Below are 26,066 nucleotides of genomic sequence, written 5' to 3'. Positions count from 1 at the left end.
TTATGTTCAACTCCTGGGTTTGATTAGCTGTGGAATATAAAGGAACCATATAAGCATAAAGGCAACTCTCTCAGATGTACATACCTTACACATGCCCACATTTAATCAAATATATCTCAATATTTGTATCTTAAGCATAAAGAAGGAAGAAAACATGATGTAGGTCTTGTACATCCTGACAAAGCACAAAGTCCACTAGGAATGGTTGATCTGTCGCTTATAAGCTAAGATTTAGGGAAGGTCACAAATGTGTCTCTAGAAATTGGTTTAAAAAACCCAAAATCTCTAACATAAATGTTAAACTTACTCTACGATATTTTAGATCATAAAAGCCTATGTTAGTCCAAAAATCAAATATGTAATTCCTTGCAAAAGATTCCATCAAGGATAAAAATACAGCCTCTGGCTCCATAATCTCTGAGACTCAAGTTGCTGAGCTGGAAGAACACAAGGGACAGGGAAGCTGATGCTTTCCTTTGCTTTCTTCCTTAAGCAATTGCATTGGCTACTATCAGACAAGGGACTGGGCAAGATGAGCTTTTCATCTGACTGATTATGGCCACTGTGTGCTCTCTAGACTTTTGGTATTTGTCTGGTTAGGATATCTGTGGTATGTGCCTCCAAGAGTCCTCGCTCATTTTCCAAGGCATTTTGAAATATTTTCTAACAAGACTGTATGGATCATTTAAAATCCAATCTACCACCTACAGTATCACAAACCATTGAAATTCTGTCTTGCATAAGGACAGTTATAATGAAGATAATTTGGGGCCTGTTGTCCTATTGCTGTTCACATTGTGAACTCATTTGCACTCTGAGCACTTTAATGGGTACATCTCCTTGTGATAGTAATCACTACTACTCACCATGTATGTTGGTTTTAAATACATACAACAATACAATTCTTTAATTTTTTTCATTATAAGCCTGTTATATATTTAGTATTCTTTATGCAGAAGGGAAAAAGAAAAAGAAAAAATCAACCTTGTACTAAACAAAATGGTTATTAAAAATATAAATATAAATATTTCTGTAACATTTCCAGTAAAAATTCTAAATTTCTGCTTCTACAAATGCTTAGCTCTAGAACCATGTATGCTGACTGATGGACTGGCTGTCTGTGATAAACTATTGCTTAAAGAAGACTTGCAGTTGCTGGCTTCTTAATAATACAGTCATATTTCAAATCTTTCTGTGGTTATTTTTCTCTTTTCTGTCTACAGTTTTCTAATTGTAAGCTTACTGGCATTAATTAGATAGCTGTTCATTGACTAGCATTCCATTTTTTGTTCTTGCTGTTTATCGTGTTTGTATTTGGCCAGCTAATAAAAACATTAGCAAAAATTCAGGCTGAGCAATAATAGAATACAGAATATTGAATTCGAAGGCAAAAGCTGTGGTATTTTGTGCATTGGAATATTATTATCACACTGCAAAAATCATTATCTTTGCAGCACAAATAAATTAATTAGGCCATTGATTAAAGAGAAGGCAAAGATGAATTTTCTTCTTTACTTCCATGTCTATTTCATTTCTTTCAGTGTTGCTTCTGTGCCATAGCCTTTCTGGTCTGTAAATAACTTACAGTCAAAAAACATACTGACTAATTATGAAAGATTTTCTATTTCATTTTAATTTAGGAATGATGGCTGTGTGATTTAACTAATAATTAATGTCAGCATTTAAGTGAGACCAGTACTTTCAAGTCCACAATGCAGATGCAAATAATAGGTCTGAAATCAGACAGATACTTTAATAAATGTTTAAAAACAAGTTTCTGATAAAGCCTGTGTGCTTTGCTTAAGCAATGATGTTTTTCAATCAGAAACCTGATCCTAATCCCATACAAATAATAGAAAATCGATTTAAACTCGATTTAGTACAGGAACTGCATTAAAGTCCATTGTAGAGTAGGAACTGATCTTTGTATCTATTGACTGGCATTTACTCTATCAGTGATTTTTATTTTATATACTTATTTATTGTGGGTATTTAATTTTATTATATATTGCCTCTATTATATATTTTCTCTTATAAGATATCTAAAGATATACACATGTATATCTACATTTTATGTAAAGTGGTCATTGGTGACACTAGGGGTGTTCTCTCATACTGGAAACTAAGCAAGACGGGAGGAGCTGAGTTGATGATCCCAAATGTAAGCCAAGAGTCATGACCAGGTACCTTGGGCCATGAAAATAGCAGATCACAGGAAAAAAAAGCAGTAAAACATCCTTTCGTAAGTGAAGTGCTCAGATAGCAGTGTTTATGTTTCTTCAGCCTTTGAGGCTTTTGCTTTACAACAACAAATGTCTACTTTTACAGCATGTTGTTTGTTCTCTGAACTCAACTGCTAACTAAAAAGTTCAGGGTAAGCACATATATAACTCTCTGGGGTAAAACCAAACGTGAGCTGTCTTCCTTTTCTTGGTATTTCAGACCTTGCTCAGCACTGAACTGTAAATCAGTTCTCACCAGTAATCTCAGTTCTACTGCAGTGGTATAAAACTGGTGAAATGGGGAAATCAACTGTTATGTCATGAGCTTGATGTATGCATCTTCTGGCATTTGCATAGTTCTCTGCACTTCCTTTACAAAATACACATCCCTTCTGATGGTGTATTTTAAAGATTGATCATTGGAGTCATTCACTGCATGAGTACCACTTAAGTCAATCTAACTCCTTATGTTGCAGGGTAATTTAACATAATTGATGGAAGTCAAGTCTGGTTTTAAAAGACATTTGAGGAACAATTTTTCAATGATATTTACCTTTAGTGCTCTTCATGGCATTCTAATGTCTATGAATATCTTCATATTATTTACTCTTAAGGTTCACTGAGATACTGGATGTGCTTTTTTTACTTTATTTTGCATCATCTGTTGATGAAAAGATTAATATGCAATAATTTCAGATTACTTGATCATCTAAAATGAGATGCATGTGGTTTATATTAAAAATGCTGAAAGGAGCTATAGAGCAGACTAATATAGCAAGTATATTATTCTGCAGATATCATATGGCCATAAAACATGATCCTAAGAATGACAGAATTTGTCCCTTAGAAATGACTCATTGTTACATTTTGACATATTTTATCACATTAAAAATTCATAAATGTCTCCTTAGAAAAGATAAATATGGAGCAGTAGAAGATCTACATAGAGGTTCCTCTCTTTGATAAAGTCATGGTGCCTTGAATTTACCCAGATACATCATGGAGACATCCCCATCAGGTGGTTGATTTTAAAAAGAAATTTGTAACTAGCAGATTCTGGTTTTCAAATATATTACTGAAATTATGAGCTAAACTACTTTTATGCATAGTTTTAAAGGTTATCTTAAAAGAAACATTAATTTCATTTTTCTTTTAAATATGAGTCATGTAAGCCAGTTTGAGATGCATAGCAATTTTTTTTAATCTTTCTCTCTCTCTCTCTCTCTCTCTCTCTCTTTCTTTTTCTTTTCTTTTTTTTTTTTTTTTTTTTTTTTTTAATGGACTTTCCATTACTAACCTTTTTATTTGTAACACACACAATACCCGTGGTAGAACCATGGTCTTATTGGGATCTGTAAAAGTTTCATCCTTTTCCCATCTGTTATATTTGGGAAGAGCTGTCTTCCTCTGTTTCCCTGTGTTAAATTGTACTCATCACTCCCATCCATCCTGACTGAACACGTTCCACACGAGTAAAGGGTGAAGCAGGAGACAAGTGTGCTCTGCAGTGCACCTGCCGGTGGCTGTGCTGCTTAGAAGTTCAGCTAAACTGGCCAAAAGTGGCTATGAAGGTTCCAAAATTCACAGCACCTTCTGAAATACCAGGCCTTGCACTTGAGACATGAAGTCCATACAAAGTTAAATAAACAGCCTGGTAACAGAATCATGACCGTATGCTCTTTCCTTTCAGCTTGACATGCAATAATATCTTTTAGTTACTAATCAGCTGGTAGCAGAGCCAATAGTTTTTGAAGTTAGTGCTGATGTTTATTTATATTTATATTTGATTCACAGGTTTATCGAGCAGAACTTGTTCCCCTTAAAGAAAAGGTGCATCAGGTCAATGAGCTCGCTCACCGCTTCACTCCCTCTGATATTCAACTCTCCCAGTACAATCTCAGCTGTGTGGAAGACCTAAACACAAGGTGGAAGGTGCTACAGGTATATTTCATATTACTTTTTTCTTTATGCTGCATTTAAGTAAATGTTTCTATTTCTCTGTGCTTTGTTCCCTGGGGGATAGCACCAAAGGCGTGCTAAGGAATGAAAGGAAGGAAAACAAGAAAATGTTTCGTTGTTACCATTCGTAAATGCATTAGACAGAGGCCCAACCTGATCCTGGAGATGGTTTAAAAATATAATGTTTTGCACACATTTCAAAGATAATCCCTTCTCTTCCACAGAGCTCAGGAAACATTGTGAACAATTCACTTTTCACTGTAAATTATTGCTTTGATTTATCAAATTCAGATATTTGGAAAACAAATCTTCTCATCTTCTCTGAAGATACTTGGAGACAGTATGTCAGGGTGAGATGTTATTGCTGATAGAACAGATAATTAATTGAAATATTGTGGTTTACTGTCTTTTTTCATATTTACTTAAATGTCATCTGGAAGATACAGAGAGTAAGGCGAAAGCACTCCAGTAAATTTTTAAACACATCCTGAGGGGAAAAGACATAATAACTTTGAAAGATTATGATATACTAAAAGCCAAGTTGTGACTCTTGGAAAGAGGAAAGATGCATCTGCTCCTATAATAATTTTTTTCTGCTTAAAGAGATCAGAGTTTGAAATGTATTGAAAGGCAGAGCTCATTTTTGTTAGAAGGGAATAAAATAGCATAGATTGGAATAAAATAGATCAATTGGAACAAATATACAATTATTTAGACCAGCTGTTCTACATACAAGATCTGCTGGACACTCACACCCAATGGCACTTTTTAGAGTATTCTGTATTTATACATCTTAGGGCTAGACTTTTTTATGTATGACCAGCACTCCAGTTAGATGGGATGCCCTTTATACAAAACTGAAATTTTGGCCATGTAATAGGAAAAGCAAAAATGAAAATTGTTTTTGTTTTATGCAAAACCACTCTCCTTCTAAGGTATGTTCCTGCTGTTTATTTCTGGGTTTAGTTTTCCAGTACGTTTCTTTTTCATTCTGGTGGTTTTGTGGTTTTTTAATTTATTTATTAATTGCCTTTGTTATGCTAATGTCACCTAAAATATCGACGTCATACTTTAGTATTTTCATTATTTTATTTCGGTATATTTCAGTTTATTTTCATGTGTCTTTCCTTTACATTGGTTGTATTTTCTCTCAGGCTTCTCTTAATTCTTATTTTCAAAAAGCAATTCTTTCTGTGTTCCTACTCTTGTCTGTCTTTCCCCATTTGCTTCCCTTATTTCTCTTTGGGTTATTTTTCTGTACTCCCCTTATTTATTTCCTTAGTTTACTTCTCTCTTTCTCCTTCCTCAAAGGTTAGATCTCTCTCTCTCCCCTTGCCATATTCCTAATGGGGAAAGTATTTCTTATCCATGTCTCCCATTTCCTAGAAAATATCACTGCAGGAAACTCATAAAACAGAGAGTTCTGTGCTATTGCTTGCCAGAGAGATACCCATCCTTGGTTATGTGTGGGGAAAGTGCATAAAGACATAAAATTTGTCACAACTGAAACACCAGCAAATTCTAGTGTTAGGAGAAAGTTGAAGAGCATTTTGCAAAGATAATCATGTCTCACTTGTTTCTTTATTCACAAGTTCAAGTTCACTGGGAACTTACATAAGATTAGAGGAGGAAATGTATCATCTTAAGCCAAATCTTACAGAGATTTAATATTAAATTAATTTTATAATCATAAGGCCAATCGTAGTCAGTCATTTGCAGTATTGCACAGTGGTTCTGCAGTGAGATTAGTGCTGTTAGTGAATAGAATCAAATATTCCTCCAGAATCTTCCCAGAACTTCATCTGTATTTTTGCAGTAAGACATGTTTGCCATTAATTTACCTGGTTTGTATTCAATTTTAGTGAATATACTCTGGAGTATTACTGGTACAAAAATATAGAGAAAGCACTCAACCACTCACAGACTCAACCAGTCCTGATTTTGAAGTGTTGTGTGGAGTGCATTTCATTAATGAAAGCTGATGCACTCAGCTCAATCACTGAAAACTCTGTCATCTTCTGTGGATTTTGAGTAGCTTCATGCTTTTAATAGAGTAGTTTGGAGGAAAATATACTGGTTATTTTTAATTTTTCTTAAACATGAAAGGAAATTAAATCTTTCCAAGATTTCATCTTGGAAATATTATGATGTTGTTATGAATTTCACTATGAGCTCTCAGGTGTACTTCAAATCCTGTATGCAATGAGCTCATCCTGGGGCAGAACGAGTCTTGCTTACATTTAGGGAGTCAGGAATCTCCTAAAATAGGTGGGAGTTATATCCATTTCAATTAGTTAGAGATCTGGTTGGTGTAATGCTGGTCAAAGGGCAAAGCTCCTGACATGTAAAAGAATTTACAAGTATCCCACAGAGAACATAGCCTTCAGTTATCAAGAAAGACTTTTTTGGTTTAAATCAAACTTTCTTTGCTTTTATTTAGAATAATACCTTTAATAAGCTGAAAAATACAGTAAGAACTGTCTTTTATACAAAAATGTGTCTATTAAGATATTTTGCTATGGTATTAAACTCTAGTGCTTTTACGTGTGAAAGGTGATAGTTTGTGAGTAGTCGTCTTTGAGCACATTAAAAACCTAGAGCTAAATCAGCCCAAGGTCTTTTCCAATCTAAATTTTCTGTAATTCTATAATTTATATACATATATATATAATGACTGTCAAGAAGCATAAGCCCTAATTTCAGTATCATTCCTAACTCCTCAGGTCATCTTGCACCAGTAACAAAGATTCTGCAGGATGTGGGGATTTGAAGATTGTTGTGGTGCAAAAAACATGCTGCCATTGGTTAGAAGGTCCAGCCACAACTATTATTCTCTTTCCTTGAAGAGCACTTTGTGCTTGCAGGAGCTATGAAGAGCCAGCAGGCTTTTAGTACCCCTGCAGGCAGTTATCTAAAGTCATATCATCATTTTATTTGTATTCTGCTGAGGACAGGCTCTTTACTGAGCTGCATAATGCACATTACTGTAATAAGTATTGCTGCAATTAGTTATTTCAAAAACCAGCTTCTTCTGTGTGCGTCACAAATATTAGCTGATTTTTTCAATCTGTGGTGAGAAATATGAATGAATCTTACCATCTGTATTTCCAGAGGTACTAAGATCAAGAATCTAAAAGCCAAAAAGGAAATCCCTCCTTCCCTGAAATCAGTGTAAAATTGTCACTATGCAGCAAGGTCTTGCTGGCCAGTGAATCTCTAAAGAGCTGAGTCACAGGCAATCTGGGCAGCAGTCCCCAGCTCACACCTTGCTTTTTATAGGGGTTGAACACCAAGGCAAGGAAGTTGCAGCAAAATATAAGCTGAAATCAGCAGTGACCTACTGTAGCAGGTTTTAGGTTTGGGCTTGTTTTTAAATTTTACTTCACCTTCTGTCTTTCATGCCTTCTCCAAGAAAAATGTCCTACAAAAAATGAAATAGCAACAAAAATACCTATGTAAAAGAAATATCTTCTTTAAGTCTCTTGAAGTTGAATTGAATCAAGTTCACTTTTTAAAATTGTATTAAGTAATGGTTTCAGGAAGTAAACTTCATGTCTAAACCATGGAATTAAAATTTGAAAGTGATGAAGGATATTCTGTCATATCATTTTTCCTAGAAAAAAAGAAAAACCTCTCTTGCTTTACAGTTGTCCAATTGGTAGTGCCTAGTCATACATGAAAGCTGTAGTCATACACAGCTTTCATACTGGCCTTAAATTTTTCTATGTCTTAAAGTGCAAGTAGAGTTATTTATTATTAAACACTGAGTGTAAACTGGGGTTAGAGTTGGTAGATTGGCAGATGATGCTACAGTAATAAGAAAGATCTTTCTTCCTCTGTATGAGACAGAGAATGTCATATCTAAATGAATGGGCAATATAAAAGGCAGTTAGATTTTCATATTTTTATACTTATATTTTATATTTACATATTATACCTTTCTGTTACCTTAGCAGTTTCTCTTTTCATTGTGATATTTCATTAATTTTAATAACTAATTTACTTATATTTCTTTGGTTTTCCTCTTTTAAACTATATTTTGACATATGTAATCTGTTAGTAGCTGAAAAAAATGGGAGACAACTTTTCTAAATATATGGAGCCAAAATTCTAGCTCAGTTAGAATTACAGTAGTTAAGTCACTATTAAAATCATGGTGCTTTTTAGCCTTGGAATTTGAAATTATTTTGTAGTTGAAGACTTCATCTTCCCAGCAGAGGGAGATTTTGATCTTTTTTGGAAGTCGAGTTTTCCCATCAGACTATTTAGTTAAAATGTTGGTTTGTATGTTCCATGGGAACAGGAACTTCTGCCAAAACCACAATTGTTACAGCTCTGTAATGGTCTCTTATTTGTTTAATTGGCTATGCCAGTTGGCTGCAGAAGTCATAGACACAAGCATTTTTCTTCATTTCTGTTAGATTGAGTCTCAGATTTTTTCAATGTTTGCAAAATTTTGCATATAGAATTCATTTTGCAGTGATCTGTTCTTTAGAAATCCTTCTATAGAAATTCCGTAAGTTAGTGGAGGAAGGCCAACTGTCAGGATTGGGATTCAATTCTGCTAATGAAGCCTGTGTCAAAAACTGGAAATATTCCTTCCTAAATTAGGAGGACACCTTCATTGTGGCATCTTTATGGGAGTCAGTGAAAGAAAGTGTGCAACTATAAACAGGAATGGTTATCATTCACAGACATGACAGCAGGAAAACTAATCAAACCTTACTAAATTTATGATGTGTATAATGAATTTCACTTTGCTGGAAATTGCAAATGTTTTGATCAATTTTTTGTAAAGGAGGTGCATTCATTTTGAGAGTTTTGTCATCTTCTTTTGATTTCCTTTACTCTGAAATTTTGTTCTCTATGAAGATATTTTGAAGAACTATGCAGAAAAATAGCAATTTACCCTACTTTGCATTCTCATTACAATGTATGCATCTGTAGATTTCTCTCGATGCATTTTTTTTTCTCATAAATATATGTCAGTGCAGGGGATTATAAAAGCTGAGTTATGCTGTTTATATGTGAAAAAACAAGCACCTAAAATTTATCAAAAGGAAGAAAATATGTTACACGTGGATCTTGAATTTAGCACTCTCTTGTAAAACCTCTGCATATACAATATATTCTGTAAGATCTCCCATTTATCTATTTGATGGATAAATGATAGGAAAAGAATGAGCATATTAGTTGATATATGTAAGTCTCATTTCCTTATGAAGGAAGACTTGAACAATTTACTTCCACCTGTCAGCAGTTATAGATTATGTTTGGCAGCACACATCCATATGACTCATACCAGACTATATTTAGGATACTGAGGAAAACAGAGGTTATGATACTGTTGAAAATATATTCAATGGAAACCAACATCCACTAGTTCTGTTGGGTTTTAGTCAAGTAGTTTTGGCTAAATCATCCATTTTGTAGCTCTTTAACTTATTTACTAACCACCACTAAAATTGTATTCTTTAGTGTTCATGATCTGTAATACCTGATCATCTCAAAACCATTATTTGAAATAATTTCAGTTGGAGTCCCTTTGACAAGGAGTGTGGAAGTTACATCTGAAGAATAAAGGCTCTGGGTTTCAGTCCTATACAGAGGTGTGGACCACAGGAGTTAGAAGATTTGACCTTGGATTCCAAAATTCCACAGATAGCTTTGGGTTTTTTCTTGTACAAATTGAAAGAATATGGCCTGATTTTTTCAACACCTTTTTAGGTGTGTGACCTGATCCCAATCAGCTATGTTTAGGCTGCTCATTATGAAAAATTAGGGTTGTTTAAGGTAAGAATGTATGAGGGGGTATAGCTGGGAAGTGCATAAGGTTAGCAGCAGTCAGACTAGTGAAAGCAAACAAGGACAAAACAAAAATGAACCTTGCAATTATAAGTCAATCTCCAGTCCTGGCTTCCACTCCACAGTTTTCCTTCCCAAAACGTTCTCAGCTGTCAGAGCTCATCACCTGCAGGTTGGATTTGGCTAAAGCAGCAGGAGGGGACAGGAGTGCACAGGGTGGGTCAGGGCAGGACCGGGCAGGGCAGGGCTGCTGGGTCTGTGCAATTTGTGCTTCTGCTGCACACCTGGAGGGGCTGCACGCTGCTGACACAGATCTGAGCCGGCTCAGAGGGCTCCGAGCTCCCAGGAGAGGTTGGAGCCGATGCACAAAGTTCGCTCTGGATGTGGAACACGTTTGTCGCAGATAGAGCATTCACTGAATTTAAGAGCTGCCCAGTAAAGGCTCTCTAATGTGATTTTCAGAGGCTTGTAACTCAATGAAACCTTAATGAATACCCTTGGATTGAAAGCAATATAAAACCCCTTAGATTCCAAGTACCAGTGCCAAAGTATTGTTAAAGGTTTTTAGAGGGAGAATGTAAAACTGGCAAAACATATTTCTCTATCTCCCCATTTTCACTAATCCGTTCTTCTGAAATGATGTGATATTTTTTACAAGAAACTTCATTTGATGTGATTAAAAGCCCAAGGAAAAGAAATAATACGCACATTTCCAGTGCAGAAGGTTAATGTTAGCCTTTTTTATTTCTTTGTTGAGTCATTTTGTGTCTTTCTGACATATCAATTATATGTTATATCACTGCAGATAGTTTTATGTCAGGCCATCTACTTTCAGGTTACAGAAAGCTTTTGCAGTCTTTAAGCTATGTATTATTTTGTGCTATATTTTTTTATATCTTTTCCTTTCGGTGAGACTAAGTAGGATTTTTTTTTGCTGTTTTAGAAGTACTGTTAATAATAGTGTATAAAATATTAAAAATGTCAGTGGCATTAAGTTTTGACACAGATTTAAAAACAGCCTTTATGGAAGATTATGTGTGTCATTTAAAAAATGTTTCCACAAGGTGCTCTCTAGTTGCCACTGCAGTTTTCAACATGGTTTGAGTAAAGCTGAATGTTGTACCCTTGTACAGAAAACTCTGAGCAGTATGGAAGTGATGTAATGGTATGTTTGCTGTAGAGGAGGGCACTTAATAATTAAAATGGCTCAAATCCTGTAAATCTTCTATAAAGTCCTTCCTAATTTGGATCCACCCAGCACAACACAGGCAGAATGTGTTATTTCAAGATGCTTATCCAGTGGCTCATCTAAGCTGTTCCATTCTTGTGCTTGTTAGTTTATAAATCACTGATACTGCAATAAATTTTAGGAATATACCCCGTGATTACAGAACAAACATAGTATGAATTACAATTCTTGACCCAGACCTTACAATTTCAGGTTTCATTAATATTCATTTTTTATTTCTTTTGTACCTGGAAAGATCAACATCCAGTTCTTGTTTGTGGAGATGAATTCTTGAGTGTATGACATTTTTGGGGAGAGCTTCAAGTACGGAGGTTGAAGACTCAGTTTTTCTCTTTCATTTTCTCAGGTTTTCAAAGTTGTTTCTCTACCACAATTCAGCTTGTTTTAAACCAAAATTAATTAGCATTAATCAATCCAGAAAAATTATCCTTAGGTTACCTCTGTAGGTAGCTTATTCATTTTGTTGGATGTTTTCACTTTCATTCCTCTGTTTTCTCATACCATCCTGAAGTGTTTTGTGTACTTTCCTTTCAGTACCCTCATTTATGACTCTTTCATCTGTAAAAACAATCAGTTCTGTCCTAATTAATTAGCTGACACATAGCTGATAATAGAGTGCTGTTTCAGTGTAGTGATTATTGGGGTAATCTGAAGAAATAGAAGATTGTGTCTTCCATAAAATGGCTTTGTGCTGTTTGTATATCCAAGCATTACAGTTCCTTATCTCAAAACATCACATTTCAAATCCTGGGTTGATTTTGTCTGTACTTTTGCTAACCAGGAAAATTAAGATAACTGAATTTGGGTTGCACATCAGTTGTCATAGCTACCTGCAATATATCCCTGAATCTGCCTAGGTTTACCTCTAATGAGAAAGGGGTTACATATTTCTTTCTCTTAAAGGCTCCATAACTTTATTCAGCTATGAAATACAGTCAGACTGGTATGGTCTGTTACAGAAATCAAACAAGCTTCCTCTTTTTAAAAGTCAGGATCTAATCCTTTTTTCTTCACCAGTGAATAGGAGGTCAGCTCCCATCAAATAAAGTTTCAGAAAGACAGAGGCAAATCCAATTTTCAGATCACCACTTTTCTGTCTCAACACTGTGCCCCCACACTGTTAGACTGTGCTCAGTAGTTCCCACAGCTGATAGGATAAGCCTGTGCTGTTTAACAGTGCAGGTCATGCTGATTATTTCAGCTTTGCCAATGACACTCTATATAATTTTTTTCAAACTACTTTAACCAACTTGTGCATGAATTTACATGTTTTCAAGTGAATATCCATTTATGGATCAGAACTACAATTATAAAATTTAGCTGAATTATGATGACATTGTGTTGAGTTGTTGTAAGTTTTAGTTCTACTGATATTCTATATTTTTAGTTTAATGTAGTTATGATAGATAGTTCAAAGGTCTGTCCTATTCCCTAGAAAAGGGGCTAGAAGAACAACCTCTACTTCATGTAAATTTGTGTTCATAAGTATTTATCCTCATATAGGCCAAGGCTCTTGAATCAGAGAATAGTGTCTTTGTGATGTGAGCTACACTACAGTGCTGGACATAAACTATAATCTTGTATTATTCAGCCTGTTCATTGAAAGCATGATTACCATTGATGATGTAAAATCTGCTTCTGTTGGTCTGTGAACTATTGCAGAAAACAAATCACAGACTGTTTAAGGTAACTTTTACATGCTGCTGTGGGTGCTCAGTGCTAACACTGTGAAATGAGAGTTACCACTGCAGATTGTTGTTACCACTCCTATGTTGGAACTTTGGACCCCATGGCTTTGTCTGCTCTGCCATCCCTCCCAGCTGGGCTGACTGCTCTCCCTGCTGAGCCTGCTCAGCTCAGATATCCTTGGGTGACCCAGGAGCAACATTTGTGCCTCTTTCTGCCAGAAAAAAAAAACAAAAAAAAAACAAAAAAAAAACAAACAAAAAAAAAAACACTTTATCACTTTATCGAAGAACACTCTAGGAAATTCGTAAAAGTTAAAAGAATAAAAAGAATAAAAAGTCTGATTTTCTTTCTTTAGGAAGCTAATCAATTCTTAAATCTTTAGACAGGAGATATCACTTGTTCCTGATCCTTCTAGCACTTTGGAGGGATAGTCCCAAAAAGATGTATTCACAGTTGTAAACAAAGTAGATTTATTGAGCTCTTGAGTTATATTAATTACATGATCAGTGCATTCACATAGCTCAGAGATACTGTACTTCACTGTCCTGATAAGCTATAACTTGCCAGAGATTTTTATTTTTTTTTTTTTTTTTGAATGACAATATAAGTAACAGATGTTTGTTTTTGGCTCCATTTCTACATTCTTTGAAAGCTAGAGAATTAAATTGCTGACATTCAGACAACACTAATTCACATATCCAGGGAGCCTAATTTGCCATCCCTGAGATTCTGATTCCTGGTGTTCATGGATTTAAAAACCATTTCAATGACACAATATAAGAATAGGCTGGGGAGTTTCAATAGTATGCTCCTGCTAAACATAATCACATTTTATAAACATCTGTGTCATTACTGGTGTGATTCATCTCTAAGCTGTATACAGCTGTGTTTGCAGTTTCAATTAACAGTCCTCTAATTTCATATCCATCTCATGTTGCTAATTTAGTTAATTTATTCATAATTAAGAGTATTCTATTTTCTATGAAGGTTTGTTGAGCTTAGTGCATTATAAAAAATTTAAAAAAAAACCCCTATGGCCGAGGCATTTTGATTCTTACAATAGTCACATCAGAACAAAAATGTCATTAATGTACCTAAAGGGGAAGACATGATATAAGGCACAGATTTTTTTCTCAGTGTGGAATGAAAAGCCTTTGGAAGGTATTGGCTTTGTGTTTGAAAGCAAAGGACAGTATGAATGTGCTCTTTCCTCCTATTTTTTGCCCTTCTCCCTTTTGCCTGAAATCTAAAGTAATTCTATGGTTTAAATTAATACAGTTGGTTTTAATATGTAAAAAAAAAAGATACCTCTAAAAAGGGTGTTACAAGAGGAGGTATGTGGCAGACATGAATCATCCTATTTCATGCATTTTTGTTCTCTAACATTCACATTTTAGATTACAAGGTCTTTAAAAGGACCCATGTGATTAAGAACTTTGAGATAACTTTAAAAAATTGGGCTTGAGACACTCAGGTGGAAGATAAGGACTGTCTTAGTATTTATCCAAATTTTTAGAATTTTTTTTGGATATCAGTAGAAGAATATTGTGTGAAAAATGTGCTAGAAATCCTAGAAACAAATCTTGTCTAGTTGTCCACAGTCTACAGATGTCCTACAATTTTCCCAGGATTGGTTACAACACTCCAATACTATGTAAATACAGAGATACTGCCTTCTCTGTTATCTTCACAAGCCCTACAGGGATACTTATTCCAGGAAGTGTCTGCAATATTAAAGGAGTTTATGTTTAAATGGCTCTCATGTAAAAAAAAAAAAAATTAGAAAAGTGAAAAAAAAGCCTCCTTTTTCCCATGAAGGGTATTTTAATATTTGTGTGTTAGTGACAAGGTGAGTAGAGCACTGAAAGTTCAGCAGCCCTTTCTGGAAAAAGAAAAGAGGAAGAAATACAGGACAGTGTTCCACCTTCAAAAAAAGCAAATAGTTGTTTGAGATAAGTATTAGTGTGAGTATTGCTATAATATGAAGTAAACAGAGGGAAGTTGAATGGAAAACATTGGAATAGTGTGATCAATATGTCTCAAGCAGAGCTGCAGGTTTTTAATGACAGCTGCTGAATCCTTTGTAGCTAAAAATCACAGTTTTCTGCTGCATTTTCCTTTAATCTTCCCCTGCCTACAATCTTCTTGATGCTCCTTTTAGTTTCTCTCATTGCTCTTTTTCTCCTTGAAGTTTTCTTTCTTCCTCTTCATATACGCTTCTCCTTGTCTGTCACACAATCTACAATCATACCACTATTTATTAAGAAAAGTCTAGGAAGAAAATCATCAAACAAATAAATAGAGAACACATCTAGGAAATATCTAATTTAAAATTAGAAGAAATTAGAGGGATAGAGAGAGGAAAAGTGAAATGTTAGCTGAGGTAGGCTTTTAGTCCTGGCAGTTGTATGAATCACAACCTTTTATTTTCCCAAGAAATCTCTTAAAATCGGAGTTAGAGATGCAGCCATGGTTTAAGCAGACCTCTAAAGCTCTTCATAGCAGATAGTGTCATAATTTTATTTTCTTCTGCTTGTCAACTGTTAATGCTGAAATGCAATATTCTGAAGACAATAAAAGTTTGAACCATTTCAACCTTTTAGTTGCACACTGTATATTTAGCAAATAGAATGACAGTTGCTTGCTGTACAAATTCCAGGCTGCCCCACCTTTTTCTGATTAAAATGGTGATTAGGGTTAAAGGGGATTATAGCAATTTGCCAGGGTCCTGTTCCATTGCAAGCTCAAGGTAAGAGGGTGATTCAAGTGCCTGCAGAAAGATAGATTATCACTGGTTGCTCAATTTCCAAGCTTCTGTGGATTTTTACTCTTCTTTATTTGTGTAGATTCTCCAGATTTTATTATGCAAGAAAGGAAACATATTCATTTTTGATACACAAAAGAAAAAGTTAATGATTTTTTTTCCCTCTAAGGAGAGATGAGTCTTCAAAAGGGAGTAGGTCTTTTAAATTTTATTTTATTAATATTATACTATGGATCTTTGTTGCTTTTTCTTTTCCTTTTTCATACTCTACATAAAACGATAGGGCAATTGTATCTTGTACATCTGATGCTAAGTTTAAACCCTGTGTAAGTCTGTAAACCTATGTGAATTTATATTTTTAAAGAGAATCACGTGTGATTTTCTTACTTATCTATAGAGATGCCTGTGCCATAATTTTGAAACAAATATTTGGACCTTGAATCATCTTCCTGCCTAAATTAAGTTTTTCAGATAAAGGTTTGGGGGTTCAATTCTAACCCCTCAATTCCATGACATTAGACATGGGATTCCCATCTGTGTTATTCCCAGGAGAAGACTTTATGCATGCCATATTATGAAGAATATGGTCGGTGTTTGTCTTCTGCATATTTTTGCTGACAGAGAGAAAATAAATACCTGTCATGACAATGTTGGCACATTTTCGCGTGTTTCAGCTTTGTGCCTTTAACACCAGAGGATAATTTTACTTTTTTCATGCTCTCAGAAGTCCTGAGGGATCTCCCAGTGTGGGGGTACCGTGGCTCCCATGAGTTCTGTGTTACTGTGCTCACACTTGCTGCCACATCCAGAGCGAGCTGCTGAAATGAGCAGCTCCCAGTCTGAGTTCTGGCTGCCTGCAATGCTTTAGTCATCATTTGTTTTGCTATAGCATATGCCTGTTTTAATAGAGAAATCACTGTTATTTGCAATAAATAATAATCTTGAACTGTATTTCAGTTAATATTTCCCCCCTTCCTCTGAAAGTAACTCTTCAAAGACTGCTGAAAATCTCTTTCTCCGGATCAGCCAACACCTAAAATGTTTATGTTTAGTGTTTACCTGTTATGTAAAACAATCATGGTGATTTTGAGTCAATGTCACCTGGAAAATAGATCTGCATTTAACTGACTAATGAAACAAACCTGCCTGGATGTGAGCAAGAAAAAAAAATTAAAAAACAGTCAGAAAGGAAAGGAGATCATTCAGGCTACCAGAAGACCTGAGATTTTCCAGTTATGAAAAAGCACTTTTTCCCTCTGAGAGGATGCCCACATCTGCTGCTGGATATAAGTGCAGTAAGTGCTGTGCTGGTCCTGCTCACTTCAATGGAAGGCACATTTAAAGCCAGCAGGATTTATCTCCCTGGTTCCTGCTCGTGTCAATCTGTTACCCTCCACTTGTGGAAAATCTTCAAAGGTTCTTGGCCTGTTACACTACACGAAAAAGTCTGTGCAGATTTGAAAACCTAGATTTGTTTCTGAGGGGGTTTTATGTGCTGTCTTCCCACTCTGAGGACTGTATAAATCCCATTAAAGCAGCAGCCTGTCAAACTACTTCAGCAGGTTTTGGTTGTGGATTTTCTTTCTTTCTTTTTTGAGTATTCAGATGCATAGGTGAACTTCCAGAATTTTAATTATATCTGTATCTGATGAGCTGCAGCAATGTAAAAGGAGTTTGGGTGAGATTTAATTTTAGATAGCAGCTTAATTAACTGCATTTGTAAAAAACCAGTGCAGCTTTAATTAAATTTCTCTACATTAATTTAGCTATTTAATTGAAAATTTGTTGGGATAGTCCTTACAATTTATAACTCTTCCTGTATGGGAATCTGAAATAACAGACCATAATAATAACTAAAAATAAAACCCAAACCATATTTAAGGTTTTGCTAGATTTCTACTGGCTTTTTACAAACAGCAGAAAGGTGGGATTTTTTTCTCCCAAATATTTATTCTGGTTCACGGATTTTGTAACAGGATTGGACATCTCAAAACAGCCTGTAAGTGGTGATTAAAGATGTATTCTTCTCTTTTCTCTTCTCTTCTCTTCTCTTCTCTTCTCTTCTCTTCTCTTCTCTTCTCTTCTCTTCTCTTCTCTTCTCTTCTCTTCTCTTCTCTTGTCTCTTCTCATCTGTGTTGGGGTTGGTTTGTTTTAATGCCATGTCAGCTGTTGTCCCTTTCTCAGTGCTGTATCAATGCTGGCTTGTGCTACTACAAAGCCACCACCTGCATGACTTTTCAGGTTTGGAGCGAGTTGTGATGCACAGGGAAAGTTGTCTGAGTTGTGAGACGGTAAAATTCTGTGCTGTCAGAAATACAAGAAGAAGGGGAGCAGGTCCAGCAGTGGGAGCAGGAGTCAAAGACACTCCAATCCTTGTGCAGCCTTCCACGGGCACCTGCACATCTCCAGCACAGCCTGTGGCTCCTCTCCAGCTCCCCACCCTGCTGGGAGATGTGGAGAGACAAAGAAAGGCTGGAACACTGCACATCCTTAGGGGAGGAGGGGGTGCAGTTATTTAAATAAAGCCTTGTACTGTGAATCTTCTCTCATGAGATGAAGTCATTATGAAAGGTTAACCATTTCTTTTCACAGTAAGGCTGTGTTGACCTGAAGCAGAAATTTATATGTTCTAATAAACATTACATGAAAATTAGAAGTCATTTCAACTTGTGTTCCATTTCAGAATGCACACCAATAATCACTCTCGTTCAGTGACAGCACTCTGAATTTCAAATAGTATCTGCTTTCCTCGACTTGAAACTATTTCCACTGCCCTACATTTCCCTCAAAATTCAAAAATTAATTTCACTGATACTTTGCCAGACTGCTCCTTCCAAACACCCATTGCATGCATCAGCTGCATAAATGGCAACTCTATGTCCTTCTAGCACAGCTGGATATTTTCACTGATTTCTTTCTCATCTGATTCATTAGAGTTCCTTCATATTTTTTTTCTGTAATGCACTGTCGCTAATCTGTACAATGAAATAAAAGAGGAGTTCATGTCCTTCCTGTGTCATATCTGTCAGGTTACACATTTGAGACAGAGCATACAATCCTTTCTTCCTTTCTTTGAGGTACCTTTCTTTCTGAGTTTATTTCATACTGCTTTGTTGTGGTACAACAGGTTGCTTGAAGTGAAGTTTGATTTGTATGTATTTTTTAATCGTTCAGTGAAATGAACAGTAAGAGTGTAAATTTCCATTAAGACATAGAGTAATACATAAATCAGTAAGTTGGGTAGGATGTTAGGCTTATGAATTCATGAGCCATTTTCCCCAATATTAGGAAGTGCTTCTAAATGAACAAAAATAACTTGTTCACAAGAAAGTCTGAATTAATGAACAACATCTTTATGATCTCAGCCTACTTGGCCATCTTATAAGATGGGTGGTGGTGCTTCTGGGACAGCTGCTTTAGTTTAGTGTCTTTGATAGCTGATGTAATGTCTGCAGACTTCTAGAGACATAAAATTACAAATCCAGAAACTGGTGACGATTACTCTCCTTCCTAAAATGTAATGCACTTATTTTAAGGGCTGTTTGCTCTAACAAAAAGTTCACATTCTAATATTTTGCATTATCTGGTTGGTTTAGAACATGTATATATATATATATATATATATATACATTTTTTCATATATATACACGTTTTTAATATGTATATACATGTTTTTATAGATTTAGATTTAGATTTAGATTTAGATATAAAGAAATAGTGTCTTCTACAGACAGATTCCAGGGACTGTATTTCTTCTATACTATTCCATCAAGAACGCTTATCCTAACTAATTCATTATTAATTACTCTAATAAAGTCCATCTTGCAGCTATCTTGGCAATGTTTTGTTTAATGGCTTCCATGGCCAGGTACATTTCAGCCACAGCACCAGTTCTTGAGCCCAGAAGGAGATGCCCAATTTAACATTTGTAAAACTTAAATGTCAACACATTGTCAAACCTCAGGAAGGTCAGGATTCAAAAGAGGCTGAAGTTTATTCTATAGCTCTGAAGCACAGCTGAAGTCAAAGTATTTTGCTTTTCTTCCAAGTATGAAGCAGGTATTCACTTACAATTTATTCTGATGTGCATTTTGCTTTGCCTTTAAAATAGTAAATAATATTCAAGTCTGATTATTCAGTAAAGTAATTACTCAGTAATGCTTTGGGTTTACAAATTTGTACAGTCTCATGACAGTTCATAGTGTGTTCAGCTTTTAGAACATGATTTCCACTGTTTCTAATATTCTCCATTTAATATATGCTGGTAACAAAAGGAAACCTGTAAATGGCTCATTCAGTCTGCATTTATGATATATATGGTAGAATTCCTAAAGACTGTGACTAGAACATTGTGAATATAAATACTTTAGCATACTATAATATGAATCCATTAGGGAAGAAATGTTAGCTGCCAGTATAGGAATTGGTGAATGGTTTCCCAATTAATTAGAAAATCCCACTTCTGTTGTTAAACAATTTCAAGAGCTTGTAAAAGTGACAGAAAACTGGCAGGCAAAATGGTTTTGGTGATTCAGGAGTTGAGATTAGTAATGCATTTTCTCAAGGGAACAATATTTGAAGAAGTCCAAGGTTTTATTTAAAACTTCTAAGACTAGGGAAAAAAACAGAGCTATAGAAAAATTGCTTCTTTTGTCAGCCTAACTTATCTTAAAAGCACTCCTCACATTTCCAGTGCTATTGACTCTGTTTTGAACCATAATGCAGTCACTCTGGATATACCTCACTTCTGTAACTTCTGTAACTTAATGGGGAGTCATGACTGTACTGTCAAAGTGCACAGTCAATGCTACTAAACCTGTACTGGATCAGAGACAGCAAAAAATGCTGGTCCTGGAGTGAATTAGTTCTCTAGAAGTGAATTTGTTTGTCTCCTTAGTGTATTTAACCTCATGCAGTGAGATATTAAAAAACCAACACAAAAACTCCCTGCCTGTTTAAAAGCGTGGTATTCCATCCAATATGTTCCAGAAGTCCTCCAGAGGTCTTCAGGTTGTTCAGATTTTTGCTAATTAGAATATGGCTTGACTTGAACGATGTGGAGTTTCTGCTGGTCTCATTGATGGAAAAACAGCTAACTTTAATTCTGTACTTTTTAGATATTATTCTGTACTTAAGCAGACCATAATTTTTTGTGAAGTTTTCTAAGGATAGTCAGAATTTAAGTTCTGGGATGATTTTGGAAGGAAAGAGGCTGTTGTATCTGTATACTCCTTCCCATATGTTTATGCTCACATGTCAAAACAGATTTTCTGACAACAAGGGAAATAAAAATATGTTTGAGATTTGACAAGCAGGTATATAATTTATTCTTGCAGTACTAGACTATCACAACAGACACACAGATGGCTGTCTGGGAAAAAAAAAAAAAAACCCTGCGAAATGAATTTAAATCCAACAACTACCTCTGTATAGACTTTAAAGGATTTACCCATTTCAGGCACAGTATTTCAGATTAACACAAAAAAACAAAGCAGATAAGATACCATGATTTTTATTTTGAATCAATGCAGACATCAGACCAATTTTTCTGTTTGAAAAGAAAAATGAACTAGAATGGGCAGAAAAATAAATTTTTAAGAGGCCAAACCTGTAAAGTACTGTCATAATAGAGATTCTAATATTTTTTTTTATCAGCTTTACTTTTTGGCCGCACTTTTTAAAGAATATGAGGAACAACCTTGCTATGAGGCAGTGCTTGCAGTGCATTTTTGGAATCTAAAGGCTATCGAATAATGGAATGGCTTGATTTGGAAGGGTCCTTTGAAAATCATCTCCTCCAGACCCTCTGCAGAGAGCAGGGACATCTTCCACTAGATCCAGCTGCTTATAGCCCTGACCAACCTGACCTTGAATATTTCCAGGGGTGGAACTGCTAGGTAAGAAAGGAAGAAAACACAGAAAGCAAGACAAGAAAAAATAGGACTCTTAAACTCTAAAGAATAGCTTAAAACATGTAAAATGTGATAACATGAAGGAAAAAACAGGAGTCCAAGCAGAATTTAATAGGAAATTGGCAGTGGTGAGAAGGAGGAGCAAAATGGGAGGCAGGAGAATTTCTTGCTGGTATTGGAAGTGGGAGTCACAGCAGAAAGGATTTACCTCTAAGTGTTACACGCATTGCTTTGCAAATTTGTCTTTCAAAATAATTTAAACTATGAATAAATTAGTACATTTTGTTCATATGAGCCTAGAAGGTTGTATTTTTCCTTTACCAAATTCTGTACTCTTAAGACAGATGACCCTTCCAGTTGTTCTTTTTTATGATGAACATTAACAGTGCAAGATCTGTACTCTTGGTTTCTCAGCTGTTGCTTTTTTTCTCTTTTTTCTTCCCTGATTGTCATGATTGTTTTCTCTTGTACAAGGCAAATGCCAAATAATAAGACAGTGTAATGATATGGGCAGCTGAACTAGAAACACAGTGACAGAGTGTATTTCCTTGGGGAAATGCCATGGAATGGTCTACAAGGACATATATTTCAAAATCAAATGCAACCCCTGTTTCACTGTGGATGTTTTTATCTATAAAGCTTGCAGGCTTGGAAAGTCGAGTTTTTTCTTCTCACTGCACCCTGGTCAGTTCTCCAGCTCTTCTACAGGTTTCTCAAACTGTAGCTTGGAAAGTTACTTTGGGATTTGTAGCTACCTTACAGTGTCATGTCTGCCACTGCTGGCATCTGTAGAGGATAAAAATTACCCAGTCCAAAGCAATTACAGATCATCAGAGTGGAATCTGGCTCCTGCAGCCAGGGAGCAGTGACAGACACAGGACTGGGGGCCAGCTTTGCTCTCCCAGCAGTGTGCAATCAAAGCCCTTGTTTGTTCAGAGGAATCTTACTGTACAGTGGAGCCACTGACTGCATCGACTGTCTAAATAATGCCTCCTGTCTTAGGTTTGGTTGGGTAAGAGTTTTGTTTTTTTCCTGAGACTGTGAGGGAAGACTATAGAGGTTGTGCAAAGACTATCAGGGTAGGAAAGATAAGACATAACAGGATCTGCAGACAGTGAATTCTAATGATAGAAAGAAAAGGAGAAAGGAAAAGTCTTCCTACTGAGAGGTTTTGCCTTTTTTTAAGAGATAAATTAAAATAAGCATAACAAAATTATTGTAATTAAATTATATTAATAGGCAAAGAGAATGAATAAAACAAATGGCCCAGCGGAATTTGTATGGCCATGTATATAACCGAAGCAAAGTTTTATCTACATAATACTAAAAGTAAGGACTGACATTATTGATTCAGAATGAAGAGAGAGCAGCAAGCCTACTAGGATGGAAAGGGTTTCAGAGTTAAATGACTGAACAGCTACAATTTTATTCCATGGGGTTTTCATTAAGTTAAAAAGGTAAATGTGAACACAAAATCTCCTAGTCAGATTTTTGTATTTTCCATTTGTAAACTTCTGATTGTAAATTATTCCTTTCTAAATAAAGTTACACAATATTCAGTGCAGCTTCAAATTCCCCTGTATATCTCATTCAAATGTTTAAATTCATTGCAATAAATAGTATATTGAACAAACATGATTTCATTTGCTTTTTACAGATGATCTGATTATTTTTATTTGATACAATTTGTCAAAAAGCTTGCATAACTTTATTTCTTCCTTCAGATTTCTTTAGAAATCCTAGCCATCCTGATGTATTCGTGTAGGTTGCCAGGAATGGATGCCAGTTGCCCCCAAAGCTGCTCTGTCAGTGCCCTCCTCAGCAGGGGAAAGTTCAGTGGGTGTTATAATGGCTCATGGGTCAAAATCAGGACAAGGAGAAATCAGCCACTCCATCTTCTGTGAGCAGCTGCCTGAAGCTTCCCCCATGTCTGACAGAGCCAATGCCAGCCAGCTCCAGGAAGGACCTGCCACTGTCATACACTGATGGTGTTGCCTTGGGTGGGTTCTTACCTTCTACATCTCCTGAGAATAAATTTCAATCTGAGAAGTATTAATGAATATTTTTATAAAAGTATGTCATCTGATCTTCTAGAATTCAGTGTCAGTTTTACTGAAGGAATCAAGTCCGTCCATGTTTCTTACACTGTACATATGGTTCTAAGTGCTTTTTCACTGCTTTTTAAAGTCCTTTTCATAGAAAAAATGAAGAAGATCACTCTTAAGTTTTATGAGTTATGAGACCGTGTTGGTTTTATTTTTGTAGTCTTGTGGAGTCCTTTCTTGAACATGTCCTTCATAGTTAAGTCTTTCATAAACAAATTTTTTTCAAGAGAATGCTAATTCATTCCTTTATTTACCTAGCTTGAAGGCCATGTGTCAAACTGCCACTGTGATAAAATAGCTTGTGAGTTAGGCATTCAGAAAGGGTTTCTGACTTGGTAAATTAAAGTTTTGTAACTGCCAATTAGACTGCCTGTCAGTGGATTATATGGTGCTGCTATACAGATACTGCAAATTCAGGTTTTGAGTCTCGCTTCACTCTGTGTGGGAAGACTTGTCTTTGCTTCTCTCTTATTCTTAGTCCTCATTTCACAAACTTGAATTGCCTTCCCTTTCAGTGCCACTTCATCTCAGGATCTCCATCTTTCTTACTGTCTAAATTCTCCAATATCTCTTCTATTCTTAAAATTTCCCAATTCTCTTAGAAACAGATGAGTAGCAAAGCAAGCAAAAACCAGAAATAGTTATTTGGGGGTGGGGGGAGTTATAAAAAACAGCTGTAAAAATAAGCTGGCAAACTTGAGAGAGATTTTTATGGAATTCAATAATAAACAACAAAAGCCTTTTTCAGAATGTGATTTATTTTCTGGAGGTGGAATGTTATTTCTCATGGTGGAAGCTGTGCAGGTGATAAATATATTTTAACAACTCTACCACAAAATGCACAGGTTTTTTCCATTCATTATTTAACTGATATGCAAAAAAGGTATGTTTAATGTTTGCACCTATATGAAGTATTTGAAATGGCAATGGTCAGTGCAGACCAGTCACAGTTTTGTGGAAATACAAAATATCTTAGCTTTAACTCCAGCCCCTCCTGAGGGGCTGCCCCTTGGAGCTTTATTCCAGCAGGAAGGAAGAGCCCTCCCTCTGCTCATGGGAGAATCTGAATCTATGATGTGGATAGATCAGGGGGTTGAACAAAACCATTTTCAAAGATTTTAGCTTCATCTAAGATCTTTACAGATTGACAGTGGTAAATAGGGTTTTCAGCTTTTCTAAGAGAGGGCTAATGAAAACAGATTTAAGATGAAAACTGCACATAACATTACTGGAATTACTGGAACAAAATTTATGGCACTTACCAAGTTCAATATATGATAATGGGGTTTTTTGACACACGTGAAGTGATGGTTTTCTTGCATGCATGCACACACTGTGATCCTTCATGCCAGGACAGCTTTTAACCTTCGCTATGTACCATTCTACATCCTCAGTAAAGATGTGGCTTAGCATTATTTATACATTTGTTATAAGCACCTTCTCTTCTCAAATAGAAGAAACTGGAAATCAGAGACCTCTTCCAACTTAAATTAGAGGTTTTTTAACATTTTGGTTTATCATTGTGGGCTACATATAACTCACGTTTTGCTTTCATATCAGTTGAATTTACTCACAAATTAGGAAGCATAAATACAGAGATTTTGGCCAGCTGCAGAATGAAGGCAGCTCCTCTCACAAGTCATATCACACAATTATAGGAGTGTTGCCATTATCTTCAATCAGCACAATATCAATCCTATCAGTATTGCTCCCATTTGAACAGTTATTTACCTAAAGTAATTTTATTATCTTTCAGCATGCCATATGCATGTCTTCCCCAGGGAGAAAGAGAGGCTTTTGTGCAAAATCAGGAGCTGTAGCAGTATTCAAAGAAGTGCCAGATAACAGGGAGCATCAAGCACTGATTGTGTGGTTGCTCCCAAGCTGAAGCAGCTGCTGGAGTATGGAACATTCTGCAGAAGTCATTGAGACTGAGAGGCTGTCTTCAAAAGGTTCATTGGACAAGAACAATAAATAAAAGTTTGCTTAATCCATTCAGCCAGTAATCTCATGAAATGAAGTTTTTCTTTTCATGCCGTGTCAGCACTTGATTGACAAAGTGGTTTCAGTCATCTTGAAGCAGAGTATTATACTCTTGAGATTTCCAGATGTAAGAATATGGATGAAACAAACAAATATGAATAGATCACATTGTAATAAAACTGTCCCGAGTGACATCGTCCTACTTGTTTCACCCCACACAGCTAAAAAGGAAACCAAAGATCTGATGTATTTGGGGTAGTTTTAGGACTAAGGGTTAGAGTGAGTAGCTTTATCACTCTCGGTGTAAGTCTCAAAGAGGAACAGAAGGAGAGAGCAGAAAATATGAGAGACAGAGGACTAATACAACAGCTGCTGCAT

The 26,066-nt window shown here is 35.8% G+C and overlaps 1 protein-coding gene across 17 annotated transcripts in view; it reads left to right on the top strand.

Annotated features, from left to right (window-relative positions):
- Positions 1-26,066, top strand: part of DMD (dystrophin) — a 1,142,416-nt gene that overhangs the window by 978,755 nt on the left and 137,595 nt on the right. For all 17 annotated transcript variants that reach the window (XM_088160350.1, XM_088160356.1, XM_088160354.1 and 14 more), the window contains one exon: positions 4,017-4,163. In XM_088160350.1, the coding sequence (XP_088016476.1) occupies positions 4,017-4,163 (147 nt within the window). The remainder of the gene's footprint in view (positions 1-4,016; positions 4,164-26,066) is intronic.

The sequence above is a fragment of the Sturnus vulgaris genome, chromosome 2, assembly GCF_052056855.1.
Source record: "Sturnus vulgaris isolate bStuVul1 chromosome 2, bStuVul1.hap1, whole genome shotgun sequence".
NCBI lineage: Eukaryota > Metazoa > Chordata > Aves > Passeriformes > Sturnidae > Sturnus > Sturnus vulgaris.
This window is presented reverse-complemented; position numbering and strand designations above follow the sequence as displayed.